This window comes from Scardinius erythrophthalmus (assembly GCF_964197995.2).
Source record: "Scardinius erythrophthalmus genome assembly, chromosome: 11".
Taxonomy (NCBI): Eukaryota; Metazoa; Chordata; class Actinopteri; order Cypriniformes; family Leuciscidae; genus Scardinius; species Scardinius erythrophthalmus.
Window position 1 is genome coordinate 33,265,902 of NC_138231.1, and position 19,792 is coordinate 33,285,693.

Below are 19,792 nucleotides of genomic sequence, written 5' to 3' on the forward strand. Positions count from 1 at the left end.
ATGAAAAATGACTTTTTTTGCTAAATAAATGAATACATAACAAAAGTACGAGAGGTTGTAATTGACGTCATGTGAACCTATTCCAATTCCAAAACCAACCCAATCTACCAATAAATAAAAACTCTCCCCACACCTTTCTGTTCCCATCTTTTGTCTTCTGCTGAGTGCTACAGTGTATCGTCCTCTTTGCATGACCGGTGGATTCTGCCCAGACATGGCCACATGCTCGCGGCCTTTTCAAGTGCTCAGCCTCCCTTAAACTCCCCCCTCTGCCCCTGCGGGCCCCCACCTGTTGGTGTCCTTTAGGAGCCAGGGCCTCTCCTATGCCTTCTGTCCAACCCAATCAGGGCCGTGTCAGCGGAGAGCGAGCCTGTGAAATCGCACCTCTCAGCTGTTCACACTCGCCTCGAGACACCCTACACCCACTGCTCCTCTTTTTGCACCCAATCTCAATGGCTCCTTTAGGGAGGGAGGGAGAGAGAGAGAGAGACTGAGAGAGAGAGAGAGAGAGAGAGAGAGAGAGAGAGAGAGAGAGAGAGAGAGAGAGAGAGAGAGAGAGAGAGAGAGAGAGAGAGAGAGAGAGAGAGAGAGAGAGAGAGAGAGAGAGAGAGAGAGAGAGAGGAAACCGGGAAACAACTGTGGGCGAGTGACTTCTGTACAGTAGTGGGTTAGTAGTCACAGAAACAAGCTAGTGTTACTACTGTCTGGGATTTGGTAAGCTAGCGGGCTTTAGGCTCAAGGCTTGAACGATTTGTGATCAATATGCTTCTGTTTATTCTGATAAAGTGCGAACTGTTTTTTTGAGCATCGACAGTAATGTCGACAATCAACATTATTTTGTAGTATTTTACACATAAATTATGTCTAAAGGGCACTCAAGGTATTCTAACTTAATAAAATATAGCCTTTACACTGGGAACAGTTTTAAACCTGCTAAAAAAATGATAATTCAAACTTTTTTATTTGTACAAATAACAATTTAGGTGAAAAATTCAATTAAAAACATGAATTCTGTATTTCTAATGATCATGTTATCTAGCAAGATGATGATTTAAATAGTTTATTAATTAAATGTTAATTTATATATTCATGTAATATAGTAATTGTGAAATATTATTACAATTTAAAATGCATTCATGTGTTGGCAAAGCTGAATTTTCAGCATTTTCAGTCTTCAGTGTCACATGATCCTTCAGAAATCATTTTAATATGCTGATTTTGTGATCAAGCAACATTTATTATTATTATCAATGTTGAAAACAGCTGTGCTGCTTAATATTTTTTTTTGTGTGAAAACAATGATACCGGGATTCTTTGATTAACAAAAGTTTAAAAGAACAGCATTTATTTACAATATAAATATTTTTGCAACATATAACACAGAGTTTAAAATAAGAGTGAATATATAGAGAAAATATATGAATAGAAAGTTCAATAAACAGAATTAATTAGCATTTCTTACATTTATTTATTACTTTTTTTAAACAAATTTTATTTTATTTGTATGCCTTTTGATCAATTTAATGCATTCTTGATAAATAAGTTTATATATATATATATATTTCACTTAGAGAATTCAAAATTAAAATCTTACTAATTACTAATCACGTCATATTGTTTAAACTAATATTAGCCATACTCCTACAATAGACATATGAATATCCATATCTACTTATAAGTTATGAGTGGCGTAGATTTTGTAGCTGAAATAACTAACAGTGCCTTGATGACCACACGATTTCAAGACTGATCCGTCCACATCACGAACCCCGACCTAGTTCTGTGGAGGAAATGGGAGAGGTCTGGTACATTTTCCCCTGCAACAAGCACGCCAGTACCCCTGAAGTCAGCACCTGTGTTCTAAAAGAAGCCCAGGCAACAGGAGACCCAGCCCTATTCACAGAGACCTCAGGCCAGAGACGAGGCTTACTCTGAAACCCAACACTCTGCACCCTTTTAACAGCATTAAACCACCACAAATAGCCAGCAGCATTGCTCTTGCAGGAATAGCACCATGCATGCTCAACAATTACTGTTTCCTGTGGCTGCACATGACAGTAACAAATTAGACATTTCCATCTACATCATTACTGAGGATTACAACATATGCCGTCAGGTCATTGTACACCTGTCAGTGAAGATATTTTTGCTTCTAAAGCTATGAATCTGCAGTAATTCCCCCTTATCCTGAACGTTTTGCTGTTTCATGCGTTAGATTTCATGCAAGAAATATTGAAACTGATTGGTTGTCATTTTCAGTAGCTAATCCCATGAAGGCTGTGAAACAATTGTAAGGTAATGCACTACGGAAACAATACAAAGCAAGTGTTCACTCGGGTCAACGGGGAAAAAAGAGAACAAGAGAGGGAGAATGCTCAGTGTTCGAGTGGAACGTAAGCTCCAAATCTGACCGCTCGGTTTATTTTTAACACTGGCGGTCAAGCTGGGCCCCACAGTGCTAATAACTTTGTTCCTCTCTGTCACTAGAGCAGCAGCATCCAAGTTTATTCTAAGAGGTCATTTAGCTCTCTCTTTTTCCGGGGGCTGACATATAAGTTTTCAGGCAGTCCAGTTTAAACAGCTGATTCTCAGGACACAAATGCACAGGACAGGACTTGAAGCAGATTGCCATAATCTTTTTGGGTTACATTTCTCCTCAAATTAAATAGCATAGAGGTTATGATATTGAAGCTTATTAAACATCTAACCACAGTTATGAACATCCACGTTTTCCCCCAAATGAGTCTGTTGACAAAAAATTCCCTTCTCTTACTCAGACACAAGAGCTTTTTTGGCAGATCAAGGCTGGGTTTTGAACTCATGCTCGGTCCCATGTCACTTGGTTTAACTCAATTTTTTGATAGAAATAGATTACTATTGTACAGAATGTACCTCGTGAAGCAATAATAATATTAATATTTTTAAGGAATATCTATATGGTTTAGTTTAAACCTTTAATTTAAACCTCTGTTGTGCAGTACTGTGCTAAAATATGAAAGCAATCATTCAAATTTCATTTTAATTTGATTTCAAAAGATTATTTAAATTGTTAAAATGTTATGCATTAATTTGATTACCACCATTTTTGATAATATTTTTTTAACACAGAATCTAAAAAAATGTAAACTGACAAAAAAAAAAAAAGGTTTCTTAGGGTACTGTTATTGGTAAAATTGTAATAAATTAGTAATTGTTGAAGTTTTATGAATTCAATTTATTAGACATCCTTTTTGATTATTGAAATTTAATTAAACCATTAAAATAGAATCCAGAACAATTAAAAAGGAAAACGTGGAATTTGAGGTGAAAAAACTAAAATAAAATAGATTTTATAGGGCACTAAATGGTCCCACTTTATATGAGATGTCTTTAACTACTATGTACTTAAATAAAAAAATGAATTGTTAGGTGCAATGTTTTTTTTTTTATATACGTATAATGTAAGAACATTAATTATACAATAAATACATTGTACCAAATTATTAATTTAAATGTTAGTACATAGTTAAGTTCCTTATGTTCTATTTTGCATAATGTCTGTTTTTTGTTTTTCTATATGAAAGTCAATGCGGGGTCAAATGTTGTTTTGAATCACACTGACTTTTTTATTGCTAATGGACAAAACGCTTCATTTCATAATCATTTAAATAAATATCTTCTTCCACATAAGAAAGAAAGTCATTTTGGGAATGAATGTAGGTAAATTGTGACAGAAATACATTGTTTTATGATAAATGTGATTCCAGGGTAGGCCATCTTGTCTAATGTGAATGACATCAATGCACATTTAAAAGTGGAGTTGGTCAAGGCACACCATAATTCTTCAGCTTTAAAAGTGTTGTCCTTCCTTAGGTATGACAGTTGCTCCCGCTGAGGTTGACACAGCTGTCTGTGAGAGTCTGGTGCTGCTCTGTGAAGCATGGGAATAGAAAAGGTCAAAGGACACTCACATTTTAGTAGATGCCAAAACAGGTGCTAGCAATTGAGAGGTAACCAGCTTATTCCCTGGCCCACAAAGATGCTCAAAATGACTCTTTGGATAAAGATAAATACATATGAAAAACATAGGATATTTATCTATATGGGTAATTTCAAATTTACTTTTCTCACTTTCCCGTGAGAAGCATTTCTGTCTCTGCTGTGAAGTAATATAATATATATATATATATATATATATATATATATATATATATATATATATATATATATATATATATATATATATATATATATATATAACTCTACAGCTTTTGAACTTTTTCACATGCATTTTTCCAATCAAAAGTAGGCTACAATTTCAGTAATTGGGGGCTAGATATTATTCAACAGCAGACCAAATGGTCATATTGCAGGAAATGCACCTCTGACCCCATCCTGTCACTCCTTAAAAGACCTACATGAAACAGACAGGGTGTCAAAATGGGATATGTGTTGGTCCAACTGGTGTCAGCAAACTCATTCAAAACTGAATGAACATGTGTGAGCCATGGTGGTGGTCATGGTAAAGTTGGGGTAAATAGGTCAAAACTGGTGTAATTACACCGACTAACAAAAGAACAAAGGATAATAAGTGTGTTTAAATCAAGGATTCTAAATTAAGGTCTATTTACTGCAGCCTGGAGCTGTGACATGTCACAACAAAAAGTAATATATACTGTATGTGGTGTAGCCACATCAGTGTAAAGGAAATAATACTTCATCTCGTCCTCGAAAAAAGAATCAGCTATAAAGTAAACCATATTTGATTTTTAACCACTGAAAATGTGTATAATTTAACAATTTATTCTTAGAGCTTTTTGAGATCCCAATATTTCTTGGATTTGAACCATATGGGGCCTTAAAATATGGATTCCAAAAGAAAAGTTTGTTAAGAACCAAAATCTAAAAGGATATTAAGACCTAGTGAATAATACTAGTTACAAGCATGCAAACTTCAGGCAAAAAAACACAAGAAGTGCTTTTTCCAATTTTTTAACTGCCACCATTGGCAAATAGCCTAATGCAACAAAGATTGCTATAATAAGTCAACAGATTTTGCTAATAGCTGCCAATATCGGTGCATGTACAAATAAAACAATGATGCTGCCATCTTAAAGTCTTTTCTACACCTGTAAGCTGGCTGCAAATCTAATAATATTTTATATGACGGAAACAAAAAAAAGGCATGGAACAGCACATTGATCTTAAGATGTCTTTAAACAAGCATAACAAATTCGAGGTCTTGTTTGTTTTGTTAAAAATCGAATATTAGATATTGTATTGATGTTAGTTTTTTCTCTGTAGATTTATTGACAACAACGCATTTGAATATCAGACAGTTGGAATTTTCCTGAGCAGCTGCGCGCTCTGTAACTTCCTATGTTTACTACCGGGTAAGATGGCGGCGCCCATACAACCCACAGCACGGAGCTCGTATAGTTTTTAAATCGAGCTGTGTTTTTCGAATTGTGTTTACTTTGAAAACAAATTTACCACCAACTGATATATCGAACGTTTTTTTGGTGGATCGTGTTCATTGTATCAGTTCATTTATCTTGTTGTACCACACATTATTGGTCTGAACTGCGCAGTGAAGTGTTCACGAGCACTCATGTATGTTTAGATCTGCTGGTTAGCGTGTAACTATACACCATAGATCGATCCGGAGACCAAACACGGGGAAGATATAAGCCCATTAATGACTTTTAGTAGATGTGAAATCAGGAAATTGAAGCCATCGCAAGCATGCGGTGTGTGAAGGCACTGCAGCTCACCCTCGCGGTCGTCAAACCAGATGCTGTGGCCCATCCACTCATTCTGGAGGTGAGATAATGATGACATTGCAGCTGTTTAATGAACACCTGTCCGATTATATAAATAATTAAAGAAAAATTAAATGGCATTGGCAATAACCTAAACGTCCCTTTTCAGGATACCTAAAGATAGTTTTGTAAAATTCAAATAAGCTTGACAGATTTTTATTGGAAAAGATTTAAACATGTTTTTTCATGCTTGTTGAATGAACCATTGTTTGTGGGCCTACATGCATCTGTGGAACAGTTATTAAGACACTAGTTTATAGATGGTAGACAATTAAAGTCACAATAACTTTCTACTGACTCTGAAAAACACCAGGAAAAATAAACTGCAATGTCCATAATGTAAGACGTCTAAGATAGGGAGACAGGAAGGACAACTGATCTTTTTTGCAGTGCCAAGTGCCTTCACTGCCTTGGTAGGAGAGTTGGATAACATCGGAGAGTAAGAACTGGTAAATCTGCTGCAGTCCGTGAGGATTCACTGTAGTACTTAAAGCAGCTAGCGCCACACCAAATACTGACTGCTACATTTTAGATTTAAACTTTGTTCAGGGACTCATTGTTCCATTTCTGTTCATTAAATGTCTGTGAAATGTGTTCTGGTTATGCTTCAGATGTTACAATGGTACAAAAATGTACACATGTTAAGCAATTTGTTGGAAAAAAAGCAGTTGAATGTAAGAGGACGTTTCTTTTTTTGCTGAGTTTGTGGTAATGAAAATGGCGTCATTAATTATCCTAATGCAGTTCCAAACATGACTTTCTTTCTTCTGGGAAAGAAAAAATATATTTTGAAGAATGTTTGTATCCAAACAGTTTTGGTGACCATTGACTTCTGGTGACCTATGAACAAAAGCACTAACAAAATATCTTTTACGTTCCACAAAAGAATGAATGCCATTCATTTTTTATTTTTGGGTAAACATTCCCAAAATAACAACCCTTTATATTGACTAAAGGGTTGTTTGATAGTTCTGTTACCATCTGTTTCATGTTGTTTCACTGTTTTAAATTTCTTGAAAAGCCTTTAATTGGGCTGTTCTAACATAGTGTTTCCCAAACTGGGGTTCATGAGTTGACAAAAAGCTAATAATGAATTAAATAATACAAATTTAAATAAATAAATACAAATATTTAAAATGAAAATAAAAACAATTAAAATGAAACAATAAAAAATATTAAATATTTTATGTTTACCTGCATGCCATGAACTGTGGTCATGCAAATGTTTTGTTAACTTATTAAATATTATATAATATTTTTAAATCTATACATTTTAGGTGGTACTTTAATAATTAGGTAATAATTTATTAATAACTATTTTATATATACGGTATATATCCCGAACAACAAGTGTGATAACTAGCCCTGGTCTCCACATCCTGCGGAATGTTACTTTTTTTAATTTTTAATGAAGAAAGATGGATAGCATGTAGAGGCTTAAGGCTACATAATAATTTGTCTTTACTATTGAAACAAGCAAGTCTCTCCTGATTTAATTTCCTCTGTCTGTCGCTTCAAAGAAATAAAGGTGCCGTTAATTAGCAACAATTTCCTGATGCAACATGGTTTGAAAGCTGAAGCCCAGACTGCTTTAATTTACACCAGCGGATTCTAAATTAAATGTTTGTGTTTTTATTAGTCTGAGATATACTTTTATCACTCAGCCTTTACCCTTGTTCTTTTGGGAGATTACAACTCTAAATCAACCCTATTTTTTTTGCTGAGATCCTTTGTCATCTTGTTGTTGAGGGAAAAGATGAAATGAAAAGCCTACAGCAAAACTGCAACTTTTTTTTTTTTAACCGCCAACAATGAGTTTTGGTTTATAGAGATGCAGATGGCCATTGCACAGCAACATTTTTATATATTATTTCTTTTAATTTCAGGCTCTTCATCAGAAGATTCTCGAAAACTTCATTGTAATCAGAAAGAAAGATCTGATGTGGAGGACAAAAGATTCAGAAAAGTTTTATTCTGAACATGCAGGTAGAAAAAGATCTTTATTTCTATGAAATGCACTGCATGAATGAAAATGCTCTGTGTTTGTAACAGATTGAATGGTTAAATACATGTGTGGTTGGGTGTCTATGTGATGTGTGATTTTAAACAGGGTGAGTCATAGTAAAGGCTTCACACAACCTGGAGATATAATGTTGAGACAACATGTGGAGAGAAAACATGTTACTCAGTCTCTAGTTTATCATATCCTGCATCCAAAGAAAATCAGCTGCCTCGCATTCAGATGTCTGTATTATCCGTGGAAAAGCTTGCCCAGACCATGTTAACAGATTGCAGCAAAATCTGCTGCATAAGTCACATCAACCTTGTTGGTTCAGTCCCAGTGGATAAACTGATAAAAAGATATATCAAAACAGTCAGCAGTTTTCTTTATCATCCCTGTTTTTATTTTACAGGACGATTTTTCTATCAAAGACTGGTTGAATTCATGTCAAGGTAAAAGTTTATTATCACTTTCTCACTAACCATAAAAGTGCCTACAATGCAACTTATTTATTAATAATAACTCAATAATACAATTATTTACAGGTTTGTGGACATATTTGTATATATTGATTAATTAATTTAAAACTGTAAGGTATAGTAATAAAGACCACAAATGATGGCAAATGATCATTAAGTAATAGAAAAACAAATCTTTATTTTAGATTTACTTTTACATGTGACTAGAGTGAACATGATTTAATATTGTTTGTGTGGATGTATATAATTGCTTATATTGTATTTATTATGCTGGAAAGCACTTTGGTCAACGACAGTTGTTTTAAATGTGCTAAAGAAATAAAATGTGTATTGTATTGTAGTTGTATTTCTTGTTTTATATAATACATGGATCCAGCATTTAGTATTTGGGCTTAGTGTTTGGCAGTTGTTCCTCTGTGGCAATTACAAATGACTTCAGTCAAAAATATTTCTGTATCTGTTGATCAACACAGTACGTCAATTAGAAGGATTTTTTTTGTTCTTTAAAAAAACTACTTCTCAGAATTAACATTGAGATACTATTAGGCTATAGTTTTTTCTATTTTGAATTGTTTTTTATTTTTGTATTTTCTGTTTTCACTTTAATTTGAGTCATTTAGATGTTTTTTTAATCATTTTTATAAGTTAATGTTTTTTTAATATGTCTATATAGTTTGTAAAATAAAGCTTAGTCTACATAGTTTTAATTAAAAGCTGTGAGTCACAAATCTGGTAAACACTCTGGGAGACCTGAGGATTACAGTGGGGGCACTTCCGCCGGGCCAGTCCCCACGGCCCTCCCACTCCTCCAGCATGCCGTGTACTGTCAAGCTGGCGGATGATGGTGTGGGTCCTTCTCGTGGGGAAACCCATCGTTTCATTGGGCGCTCCAGGTGAAAATCAGATGTTTAAAGCTGCTTCGGAGAGTGGGTTATTGTCCTCTGGAGAGGAAGATGAAGCTGAGCTTCCCCCCTCTGGGGTGGTCGCTCGCGCTGAATTGGATTCAGAGTTGATGGCCATGCTTGCCCGGGCCACCGCAGGCATCTGACTCGAGTGGAACCCTCCACCTTGATCGGATGATCGGTTCCTGGGTGCGGTGCGCAGTTCATAGTTGCGTTCCGCCCCAGTGCCAGAGGTTCAGAAGTCATGGAAGGCACCTTTTACTGCCCGAAGCTGCTTCGCAGCCTCCTCACTCTCACTACCCTCGATAATGGGGCCACCAAGGGTTACATGGAGATTCTCCAGGTGGAGCGTGCAATTGCGGTGCACTTGTGCGGTCCACCTGGCATTAACCATCCGCGTCTCACTTCCAAGGCCTGTAAGACGATGGCAGCCCTGGCTGCTAAGGCTTACAGTGCCGCTGGACAGGCCGCCTCCGTCCTGCATGCGATGGCCATCCTGCAAGTCCATCTGGCCAAAGCACTCAAAGAACGGTTGGAGCAGAGGCTGTCCCCCTCCACCTTGAAAATGTATGTTGCCACTATCGCCACCGCATGCAGAGCTTCAGAAGCTCTGAACAGCTCTTTGTCTGCTTTGGAGGTCAGCAGAAGGGAAAGGATGTCTCCAAACAGAGGTTGGCCCACTGGACAGTGGATGCCATCGCCTTGGCGTACCAGTCCCAAAGCAGACCTCTGGTTCCTGTCCAGAAGTCCAGAGGTCTGGACGCGTACCAGTCCCAAAACACCCCCTCGGAGTGAGGGCTCACTCTACTCTGAGTGTTGCCTCCTCCTGGGCGTTGGTGTGCAATGCCTCTTTGGCAGACATCTGCAGAGATGTGGGCTGGGCGACGCCTAATACCATTAGGCCTAATCGCGAGATTCTACAATCTCCGGGTGCAGCTGGTTTCTTCCTTTGTGTTGGGTACAAACAGGTAATGTGCACGAAGGCTGTCTCGCTTGCAGTGCTATTCCCCTCTAAGAAAGGGTCAGGTTCCCCACTCAGCGAACCCTGATTGAGTTTCCTCCGAGTATTCTTCGGCAGTCATACGTAGCGGAGGCGTCCGACGCCAGGGCCAGTACTTGAGTTGCATGGCAGTTGGTCAGCCCTTGTACTGGGTTCGATGCCCTTATATTTTGTGATTCCATCTTGGTAATCCCATATGTGTATTCTTCCACGGTATAGTTTTCCTGTCTGTCAACGGTATGGTTTCCTCTACTAGTTCCATCCCTTTCTAGGCAGGACCTACCACAGTGATCTTTCCATATGTAGCACTGCCCCTCAGGGCAGTCCATATGTGTATTTCCACAAAGGGAGGACCCTATGGGATGTGACCTCCATATCATCTCTCTCCATTGGACTAGGTACGCTTCCCCAGCTTTAACAACACTGGTCATGGCTGAAAACAAAAATGGGAATAAAGAACCAAAGCACCCTTCCCATGGAGTAAACATACTAAAGGAACAGCAGCTACTACCATCTCCATCTCATTGGCATGGAGGTTTATTATTCTTTGGGCTTACATGGGCCGCTGGGTAAGTTAAATGAGAGCAGTTGCCAAAAGGGCATGCTACAACTTGCCAGCATTTGCGTCTCCAACACTCGTAACAGTTCAGTGGCTGTGGCACTTTCCATAGGGACCCCATTTGTCAATCTTCGACATAACGTTAAACATGACTGACAGATAGGGAACGTCTTGGTTAACGTCTTGGTTAACTTGGTTAAGGGTAAACGTCCTGGTCTGATGTAACCCTCGTTCCCTGATGGAGGGAACGGAGACGTTATGTCCCTCCTGCCACAACCCTGAACCACCCCGCTGAATGGCCGAGACCCTCATCTGTAGAGTGGATGCGTGCCGCCATCTTATACCTGTATATAATGCAAATTCCACTCACCAATTCCGTTAGTCGTTTTTCTACAACTCAGAGGTGATTGGGGCTCCCAAGTTAGACCTCATTTGTCTTCGACATAATGGCAACATAACGTCGTCGTTCCCTCCATCAGGGAACAAGGGATACATCAGTAACCAAGACTTTATGTGTATAAATTGTTAACATTTAAGCTATTTCGTAAATAAGTTCATGGTTAAACCTGTTTACAATACTGGGAAGAGGAACAACTGATGTAGAAATTCTTCGAATTGTATGTTATTTGACTGAACATGATTTATGGAGGTCAAAGGTTAATCTATTAACCAACTAGCTCCACAAGTCTCGAACCTTCAGAAATCAATTTCATCAAATCAGCCTTTGAGTGGATTATCCTACAGGTTCACAGCCATTTTTCATCAAAGACATTGACATTTAAATCACTAGAAAGAATGGAAAGAAATAGATCTTTATATAGCTTTTTGTTCTTCCTGACCTTCAAGTGACAAATGACACTAAACACATTTATAATGTAAGAAAATACTTGAATTTCAAATTCAAATAAATACTGTTTGTTTGAACTCCTAACAAATTTAAGCAGCAAAACTTATATTTCAATATTGATAATAATAATAAACATTTCTTGAGCAGCAAATCAGCATATTAGAATGATTTCTAAAGGATTATGTGACACTGAAGACTGGAGTAATTGTTAGGGAATTTACAGTCAAAGACCTAGAACCAGAAATTATTAATTAAGACAGGAGTCAGAATTATAATAAATTAAAGTTTTACTGAAGATAGTTTGCAGTTTCATCAGCAGAAGTCAGCTTCAAGACTCGCATGGAGTTTGTAGGCCACCCCGCTTACAGTTACAAAGATCACAGCAGTTATACCCTTCACCAAGGTTTAAGCTACGTCCTTGCTTCAGGTTGAAAGATTCTCATTGGCTAAGAAATAGATAAACATAGTAATTTTCCACACATATACACATAGACTGAAGCATATCTCCATCGATTATGCAGCTGACACTCAGACCCTGAAGTTAGGCACGTCGTGACCTTCCAGGTTGCAGATTTGGGTTGCTGGGCACCATCATGTCCAGAACAACAACTCAGTCAATCTCCAATAATGGAGTTGTTCCCTAACCTGTAAACAAGAAGACTAACACACACACCTACACATAGCTTTTCCAAGGTTGGATTTGGCCAAGCTCTAACTATAAACAGGAGAGTCGTCTCAAAACATCAAGATAAAATGTTCTTTCTCTTAAGGAGAGGACACTTTAGTCTAACGCAGTAAAGACTTTAGCTAAGAAATTGTCACTTAAACTATTGGTTCCAATGACCCTTGTGACCTATAGTCGTCATAGTGAGCTAGAAGAACAGATATATGTTTTAACACAGGTTGAAGACCTTTCTCAAACAAAACATCTTTCCATATTTCATTTCGGGAAGCCGGAATAAATGAGCAAGCACTGTTACTGCATTCAGATATCAAATACAGACATTAGAGAATACATGAAAAGAACATTTCAGTAATCACACTGGTAACTTCTATAACAGAGTAAAATCTCACAAGCCTAGAGAAGTCATTCAACTCATGTGATATTTAGATTAATACCTTGATTATAATCACTCATTAGATATACATTGAAGCAACATTGGATTCCAGAATCCACCCCCTTCAGAATGATGCTGAAATTTCAGCTTTGCCATCACAGAAATATATTACATTTTTAAAATATATTAAAATGGAGTACAGTTATTTTAAATTGTAATAATATATCACAATATTACAGATATTCTCTCCAAAACATTCTTTCAAAAAAAATTCTTACCAACCCCATACTACTGATGCTGTATTCTGTACTACCCCTCTTTCTTTTGAAGGGAAAAATTAATGCAGATATATGATCTGTGGAGAAGGACATCAATGCTCGTTGTTAATCTAGTTTGGACTGTGAGACGAGACCGATGTTACCATGGCACCCTGTCCTCTGTACATCTTTGTCTGTGGAAGATAAAACATTAGTGCCGCAGACATATTTTAGTCTACGTCAGAGTAATTTAAAAATAAGCCACTGATTACTCCTAATTTTTTTTTGTTCCATTTGTGTGCCGACAGTGCCACTAAGTCAGTACTACTCTTTATTGACTAGGCCTGTATGTACTATTGACGTCATAGAAGAAATTATCACACTTTTCTGTTTGAATTCAATTCTATTTATCCATCTAGGCAAAGACAAGGTTATCACAACTCTCTGTGTAATCCTTCTATTCACTCTTATTCCCACAATAGTGGCCCAATGAGAGCGTACGTCCTAGCCAGGGAAGACGCTATCACTCACTGGAGGGGGATGATGGGTCCTACAAAAGTGTTTAGAGCTCGTTTCACTTCACCAGACACCCTTCGAGGCCAGTACGGGCTGACTGACACCAGAAACACCACTCATGGTTCAGGTAGAGTAACATGGACCTGTTTTGATGAAGATTTTCAAGACTGAACAGATCAGGGGTGCCCAGTCCTGTTCCTGGAGATCTACCTTCCTGCAAAGTTCAGCTCCAATGCTGAGCAAACACAACTGAACCAGCTTACTAAGATCTTTGGGAACACTTTAAAGGAGAACTCAATTTTAACATTGAGATCATTTTTTTGTAAATTTGAAGTGCTGTCAATACAGAGAACAACGACAAAAATCGGTGTTGCCTACACCATGTTATCCTCTTTTTAAAATTTGCACCCTGTTGACTTCAATGGGGCAAGTTTTAAACCTGCTTTTAGCCTCTTAACATCCTTGATGTGTCATTACAAGTGCACAGCTAATGTGAGTGATTCCTTCAGAGTGATCACGGTTGAATCTGACTGCAGTAGATGTGAAAGATATTAATAAAAATGATGTTATTTCAGCCAGCGCACATATTGTATTGTACACTGTATTTACATCCTGTTTTCGGTCGAAGTCCATAGTAATCGATTGTCGAGTTCACACGCATAGGTTTAGTTACCTATGATCACGCGCGTGAACTCGACAATCGATTACTATGGACTTCGACCGAAAACAGGAAGAAAATACAGGTATGTGCGCTGGCTGACATAACATCATTTTTATTCATATCTTTCACATCTACTGCAGTCAGATTCACCTGTGATCACTCTGAAGGAATCACTCACATGGCTGATGCACTTGTAATGACACATCAAGGATGTTAAAGGGGGGGTGAATTGCTGTTTCATGCATACTGAGTTTTTTACACTGTTAAAGAGTTGGATTCCCATGCTAAACATGGACAAAGTTTCAAAAGTTAAGTTGTACGTTTAAAGGAGTATTTTTGTTCCAAAAATACTCCTTCCAGTTTGTCACAAGTTTCGGAAAGTTTTTTTCGAGTATGGCTCTGTCTTACGTAAGATAGGGCGGAATTTCCTTATATGGGTTCTAAGGGCACTTCTCCGGTAAGATCGCGGGCGCGCGCGCACTCGTAGACCAGAGCAAGAGAGTGAAAGCAGTTCGCCATCAAAGCGCCCTGCTTGGCTTTTGGAAGTCAATGTAGCCAAAGAAGTGTGTTTTTGGTTGCCAGGGCAAGACAACCCTGCACAGATTCCCAAAGAACCCGGCGTTAAGGAACCCGTGGATGGAGTTTGTTTTCCTGAGCATAAACGGAGTTGTGTAAGACTGTTTGTTCCCTGCATTTCGACGATGATTGTTTTATAAACAAAGCCCAGATCGAGGGATTTGCAGATCGTCTAATGCTTAAGGATCGAGCAGTCGCAATGATAAAGGTTCGCGGTCGTGCGTTGGAACTGGACGGTGAGTAAAACTGTTGAACAAATGTCTCTGTGTGTTGTTAGCTATCGGCGCGTTAGCACAGCTTTAGCTCCGCCCACACGTTTTTTTTCCAGAAAGACTCGGTACAGCCTATCTTTCTTTTATAAATTTAATAAACCTAAAGACTTTTCGGAGATATGAAGGATGCAATACTACTCTATAGGTACTCAAGATTAACAGGAGATTGGGTGAAAATGAGCATTTCACCCCCCCTTTAAGAGGCTAAATGCTGGTTTAAAACTTGCCCCATTGAAGTCAACAGGGTGCAAATTTTAAAAAGAGGATAACACGGTGTAGGCAACACCGATTTTTGCCGTTGTTCTCTGTATTGACAGCACTCCAAATTTACACAAAAATGAGCTCAGTGTTAAAATTGACCGGAGTTCTCCTTTAATTACAGACAGGTGTGTCGGATCAGGGTTTGATCTGAACTCAGCAGGTAGGTAGAACTCCAGGAACACGATTGAGCACCCCTAGACTAGATCAACTAAAAGCAGGATTACTGTGCAATGTCCCTGTCCTAAATTATATCTCCAGTTTTATATAATAAAGTCTCATTTCTTAACAGTTCTAAATACTAATAATCCATCATTGCCTTATATTCTTTCTTTCAGATTCTATTGAATCAGCCAAGAGAGAGATTTCATTTTTCTTTCCAGAATTCAATGCAGATGAATGGATGGTTATGGAGGAACCACGTTTTAGGGTGGGACTTACTGAATATAATGAGGAGAGACAAATTCATACTCTCCAGAACACGTGATGATCTCTAGGCTGATGATACTTCTGCAGTGCTACATGAATATGACTTTCACCTAATGTTTCCCTTCTGCTGCATTTTATTATGTATTTTGATGTTACTCTTTTGTGACTACCTTCAACTCTGATATGATTAAATAAAAACAAATAGATTTGAATACTTAATAATAAACTATGTTAAAAGGGCACCTAATGTTATTATTTACAACTTGAAATGTTAAAAATATATTAGTATATTTAGAAATTAACATTAACCTATAATAATAAATGCTGTAATAGTATTGTATTCATTGTAAGTTCATATTACCTAATGCATTAATGTTAATATATAGAGCCTTTGTATTGTAAAGTGTTACCAATTAATTCTGAGACTGGACCAAGAGAAAGGTTTTCAAAGTACCGCAATAAATATTTAATGACTCAATAAACAGCATCTTCCAGTCAGTAAAGCAGCGATGCATCAGACAGTATTGGAACAATGGAACAGATGTTCTTATTCTTGCACACTACCCTTTTTACAGTATAGTGCTAGCTTGCTACAGAAACTGTAATTAGGTTTTGAACAAATGTTTGCTCTTGTAAAAAAAAGAAGAAAAAAAAGAAAAGCATAACTGTTTGAAGGCAACAATTGTGTGGTAGTAAGTGTACGGGATATACAAAAAAGCCCTGATTTTCAAATCTAAAATCAACATTGAAGCAATGCAACAACCTCACAAAAAAAAAACTACTTATATATACACTTTTGTTGTATTTATGTTTTAAACAATGTAAATATATATTTGTTACACTTTTCACAAAATCATTCAGTAAGCCGAGTCAAGTGTCCACCCCTTGGTTACCCTTCCTGATCTATCCTGTGCTTTCAGTGAATGTACAGCAAATGCTTTTACTAATATTCTTTTTGTTGGCATTAGAAAATGAAAAAAAGACAACATTATGACATTACAGAGGAAAAATGTACATAAAAATAAACATTATTAAAGAAGAATGTAACTGAATTATGATGAAACAAACAATCAAATGACCCTTGAATGAAAATTGGTAATCACTGATTAAGCCCAGATGAACTTGTTCATTTAGGTCATCCCTGCTTTTTACTTCTTTGGTCCATGACATCTTCACCAAAGCTTTCAAGAAATCCAAGATACAATCTTCACGAGGTCTTGCGTATCCACTTCATTGAGGCACTGAGTCAACTGACATCAGACAATCCACCGGTTTCATGACCTCATAGGTGGTTTGCGATGTCTCCTTGATCTTCCCGCTCTTGTCCACTTGCCGTATACTTTGAGTCACAGTGATGGTCACTTGCTTGGTGGACATCCTGTTGTCCTGCCATTTTGTCTAATGAAGATGACATAGAAAGATTATCAGACATGACAGTTACCAAATCTTTTTAACATTTTACTACAGTTTTCCCTCAGTTGCTTACACAATTCCTGAAACCTACACTCTCCCCAAAGAACCTTTCAGTGAACAGTCCTTAAAAGAACCACCTTTTTCTAGGTGTGAAGAATATTTCGACTTTAAAGAACCTTTTGTGCCAAGGAAAGGTTCAATTGATGGAGCTATAGAATCATAGAAGCCAATAAAGAACCAGTCATTTCTCAGATATAAACGCAATGTCATTTAAACATATTTTATTTCAGAGATGGTTTCTCTAAAATGTCCCCCTGAACTGTCAAAGCCAAACAAGCTTAAATGTCTCATTAATGTGAAAGGAAGCTACAAGTCTATTTTGAATGTGCTAATAAAGTGTTTGTAGTTTAAAAGTGAAACGCTGTAATAAAGGCTGCTTAAATCAAATGAACAATCATTTCAGGTGTGGTGTAAATGAAAGGGTACATAAAACTGAAAAAGTTGGAAACACTGATTTATATTACAGTGTCTTGTTCACACATGCTAGGTGCAGAAGATTGCACTAAACCATTACTTTGGATAGAAATACTTACAATTTCCTCAGTTCGCAACACACTTCTCTTCTGCACTGTGGTCGCAGAAGAAGACAGCACTTCCTGCTCTTGAGAAGAGAGTATTACAGGGGTGGTGTCAGTTTTCATGTCACTCAGTCCCACCTCAGACATGGCAGAACACACTTTCAGATATGCCTGACCCGGAGCAGGCAGACCGTCATCAAAGAGATCTAATGAAACAGATACAAATATGGAAGTTGTTAATTCTGTTGTTAACAAAATCACTGTAGTGGTGATCATCATATCATAAATATTTCACAATCAGATGGATCTATCTATCCATCCATCCTTAAAACAGTTTTTTTTTAAAAGTATATATATTTTAAAATGTAATTTATTCCTGAATTTTCAGCATCATTACTCCAGTCTTCACAAGGATCACATGATCCTTCAGAAATCATTCTAATATGATGATTTAATGCTCAAGAAACATTTACTATTATTATCAATATTGAAACTGTTGCTGAAGCTGAATAATATTTTTGTGGAAAGAGTGATTCACTACCATTCAATAGTTTGGTAAGTGATTTTTTATTTTATTTTGTAAAGAAAGTAAATGAATACTTTTATTCCGCAAGAATGCATTAATTTGACCAAAAACAATAGTTAAGACATAAAATAAGATTTTTTTCTTTCAAATAAGTTTATATATATATATAAACTATATATATACTGACGTCTTGCTTACAGGGCTAAAAATCTTGAAACAAAAGAAGACCTAGATTAATTACTCTAGTCATAGTCAATGGTCGTAGTCAATGCCATGTTGTCTATTTTAATAATCTGCCATCAGTTTATTTTAATATTATAATTGAATTACTGTAGCTGCCCCAAGTGTAACAATTCTGCACAAAGAGATATGGAGTGCTTATTGTGTTCATACGTGCTCATATACTGTTGTACTAAAGTACTGAAGGGATTCAACCATTGCCATGGCAACAAGAGGCCTACATAAATGAACTGCACACCATCAGCTGACTCGCAACACTTTCCTGTCCTTTTGGGAAGGAAATATCATATGAAGGGTTTGACGCGTTAAACGGTGTCTAAGGTGAAAAGAGATATTTAACTTAAATATGAAGACATAGGCCTAATGCAGATTTGTGTATTTTCAAAACCTTTTTAAAACGCCGCGAAGTCTGATCTCAGTCCATTCTCACCAAGGTTGGCAGTTTTCTCTGATGGGAAGCCCGCCTCTGAAGAGTTTTCTGAGGGGATGCTCTGGATGGATGACAGGGGGATGTCTGTGTCTGTGCTTGCCAGCCAAGTGGACTCTGTCTCTTTGGTCCAGCTCTCCATATATCTTGGCTCCAACACATCTGTCCTGGAGCCTCCACAACCCATTATGTGAAAGACAAATCCACACCTACACAGCCTTGGATTCTAGGTCCATTAGAATACCTCCCGAATGGCAAATGGAAAAATGGTGTTCATTGCACAAGTCATTGGCATCTTCTTTCAAGCCATAAATGTTACATCATTTAGCATCAAGAACCCATTTCACCATCATTTTGTTGCAAAAATCAGTAGTCTTGCGCTGGTCAGGTGTCAGGTCACGCAAACATGGAGATCTGGGACTAATTCTGTGGAAGAAAAACGAATAGCCTATTTGTTGTGATCCTAATCCTTTAAAGTAACATTTCAAAGTTAAAGTAATAGAATTAAGGAATAGTTTACAGTGTCTTTGTTACATATGTTACATGTAGGCTACATAATAACAGTAAATTATGCATAATTGCATGTAACTAACCCTCAACCAAACCCTAATCCCACCCTAACCCTGTAGTGGGCCAATTAGTCTACATGTTGTTAGTTAATATTAGCCAACTCAGCACTTAATTACTCTGTAACAATGACACCTTAAAATAAATGGTAATCTTTTTCCTTTTTCTTGTATTTATATAATCAGCTTCAGAAATTACGCATAACACGTCATAGGCTATAACCTTAATGAGTGATTTTTGAATAGGAAATAAGATGTATTAACCCGTATCCTAATTGAGTAGTTCAGCCCTCGCAATAGCCTACGCACATGATGTAAACAAAGACGAGTTTAACATTCCCTCTGGTCCAAAAAATAAAGAAACCAATAAACTATTCAGAATAGATTCCTAATTTAATTTAAGCGATGTACAGTTCGTTTCCACT

General features: G+C 37.3%; 2 protein-coding genes across 2 annotated transcripts; one reads left to right on the forward strand and one right to left on the reverse strand.

Annotated features, from left to right (window-relative positions):
• Positions 1 to 5,331: 5,331 nt before the first annotated feature.
• On the forward strand, positions 5,332 to 16,251 carry nme6 (NME/NM23 nucleoside diphosphate kinase 6). The gene is made up of 5 exons (XM_081378647.1): positions 5,332 to 5,802; positions 7,688 to 7,787; positions 8,216 to 8,255; positions 13,388 to 13,548; positions 15,527 to 16,251. The coding sequence occupies exons 1-5, from the start codon at positions 5,725 to 5,727 to the stop codon at positions 15,673 to 15,675; spliced, it is 528 nt and encodes a 175-aa protein (XP_081234773.1). The 5' UTR covers positions 5,332 to 5,724; the 3' UTR covers positions 15,676 to 16,251.
• Positions 16,056 to 19,227, reverse strand: baalcb (BAALC binder of MAP3K1 and KLF4 b). The gene is made up of 3 exons (XM_081378646.1): positions 18,805 to 19,227; positions 17,624 to 17,814; positions 16,056 to 17,015 (listed from the first exon to the last, which is right to left on the reverse strand). Exons 1-3 carry the CDS (start codon positions 18,986 to 18,988, stop codon positions 16,848 to 16,850), a joined length of 543 nt encoding a protein of 180 aa, XP_081234772.1. The 5' UTR covers positions 18,989 to 19,227; the 3' UTR covers positions 16,056 to 16,847.
• Between the last annotated feature and the right edge of the window lie 565 nt (positions 19,228 to 19,792).

Excerpts from the sequence above, each read along its gene's own strand:
- baalcb (XM_081378646.1), bottom strand. The coding sequence starts at position 18,988 with ATGGGTTGTGGAGGCTCCAGGACAGATGTGTTGGAGCCAAGATATATG. Across the intron at positions 17,815-18,804 it reads AGAGAAAACTGCCAACCTTG|ATCTCTTTGATGACGGTCTG; the intron begins GTGAGAATGGAC and ends CTGTTTCATTAG. Across the intron at positions 17,016-17,623 it reads TGTTGCGAACTGAGGAAATT|ACAAAATGGCAGGACAACAG; the intron begins GTAAGTATTTCT and ends CATCTTCATTAG.
- nme6 (XM_081378647.1), top strand. The coding sequence starts at position 5,725 with ATGCGGTGTGTGAAGGCACTGCAGCTCACCCTCGCGGTCGTCAAACCA. Across the intron at positions 5,803-7,687 it reads CCCATCCACTCATTCTGGAG|GCTCTTCATCAGAAGATTCT; the intron begins GTGAGATAATGA and ends TTTTAATTTCAG. Across the intron at positions 8,256-13,387 it reads CTGGTTGAATTCATGTCAAG|TGGCCCAATGAGAGCGTACG; the intron begins GTAAAAGTTTAT and ends TTCCCACAATAG.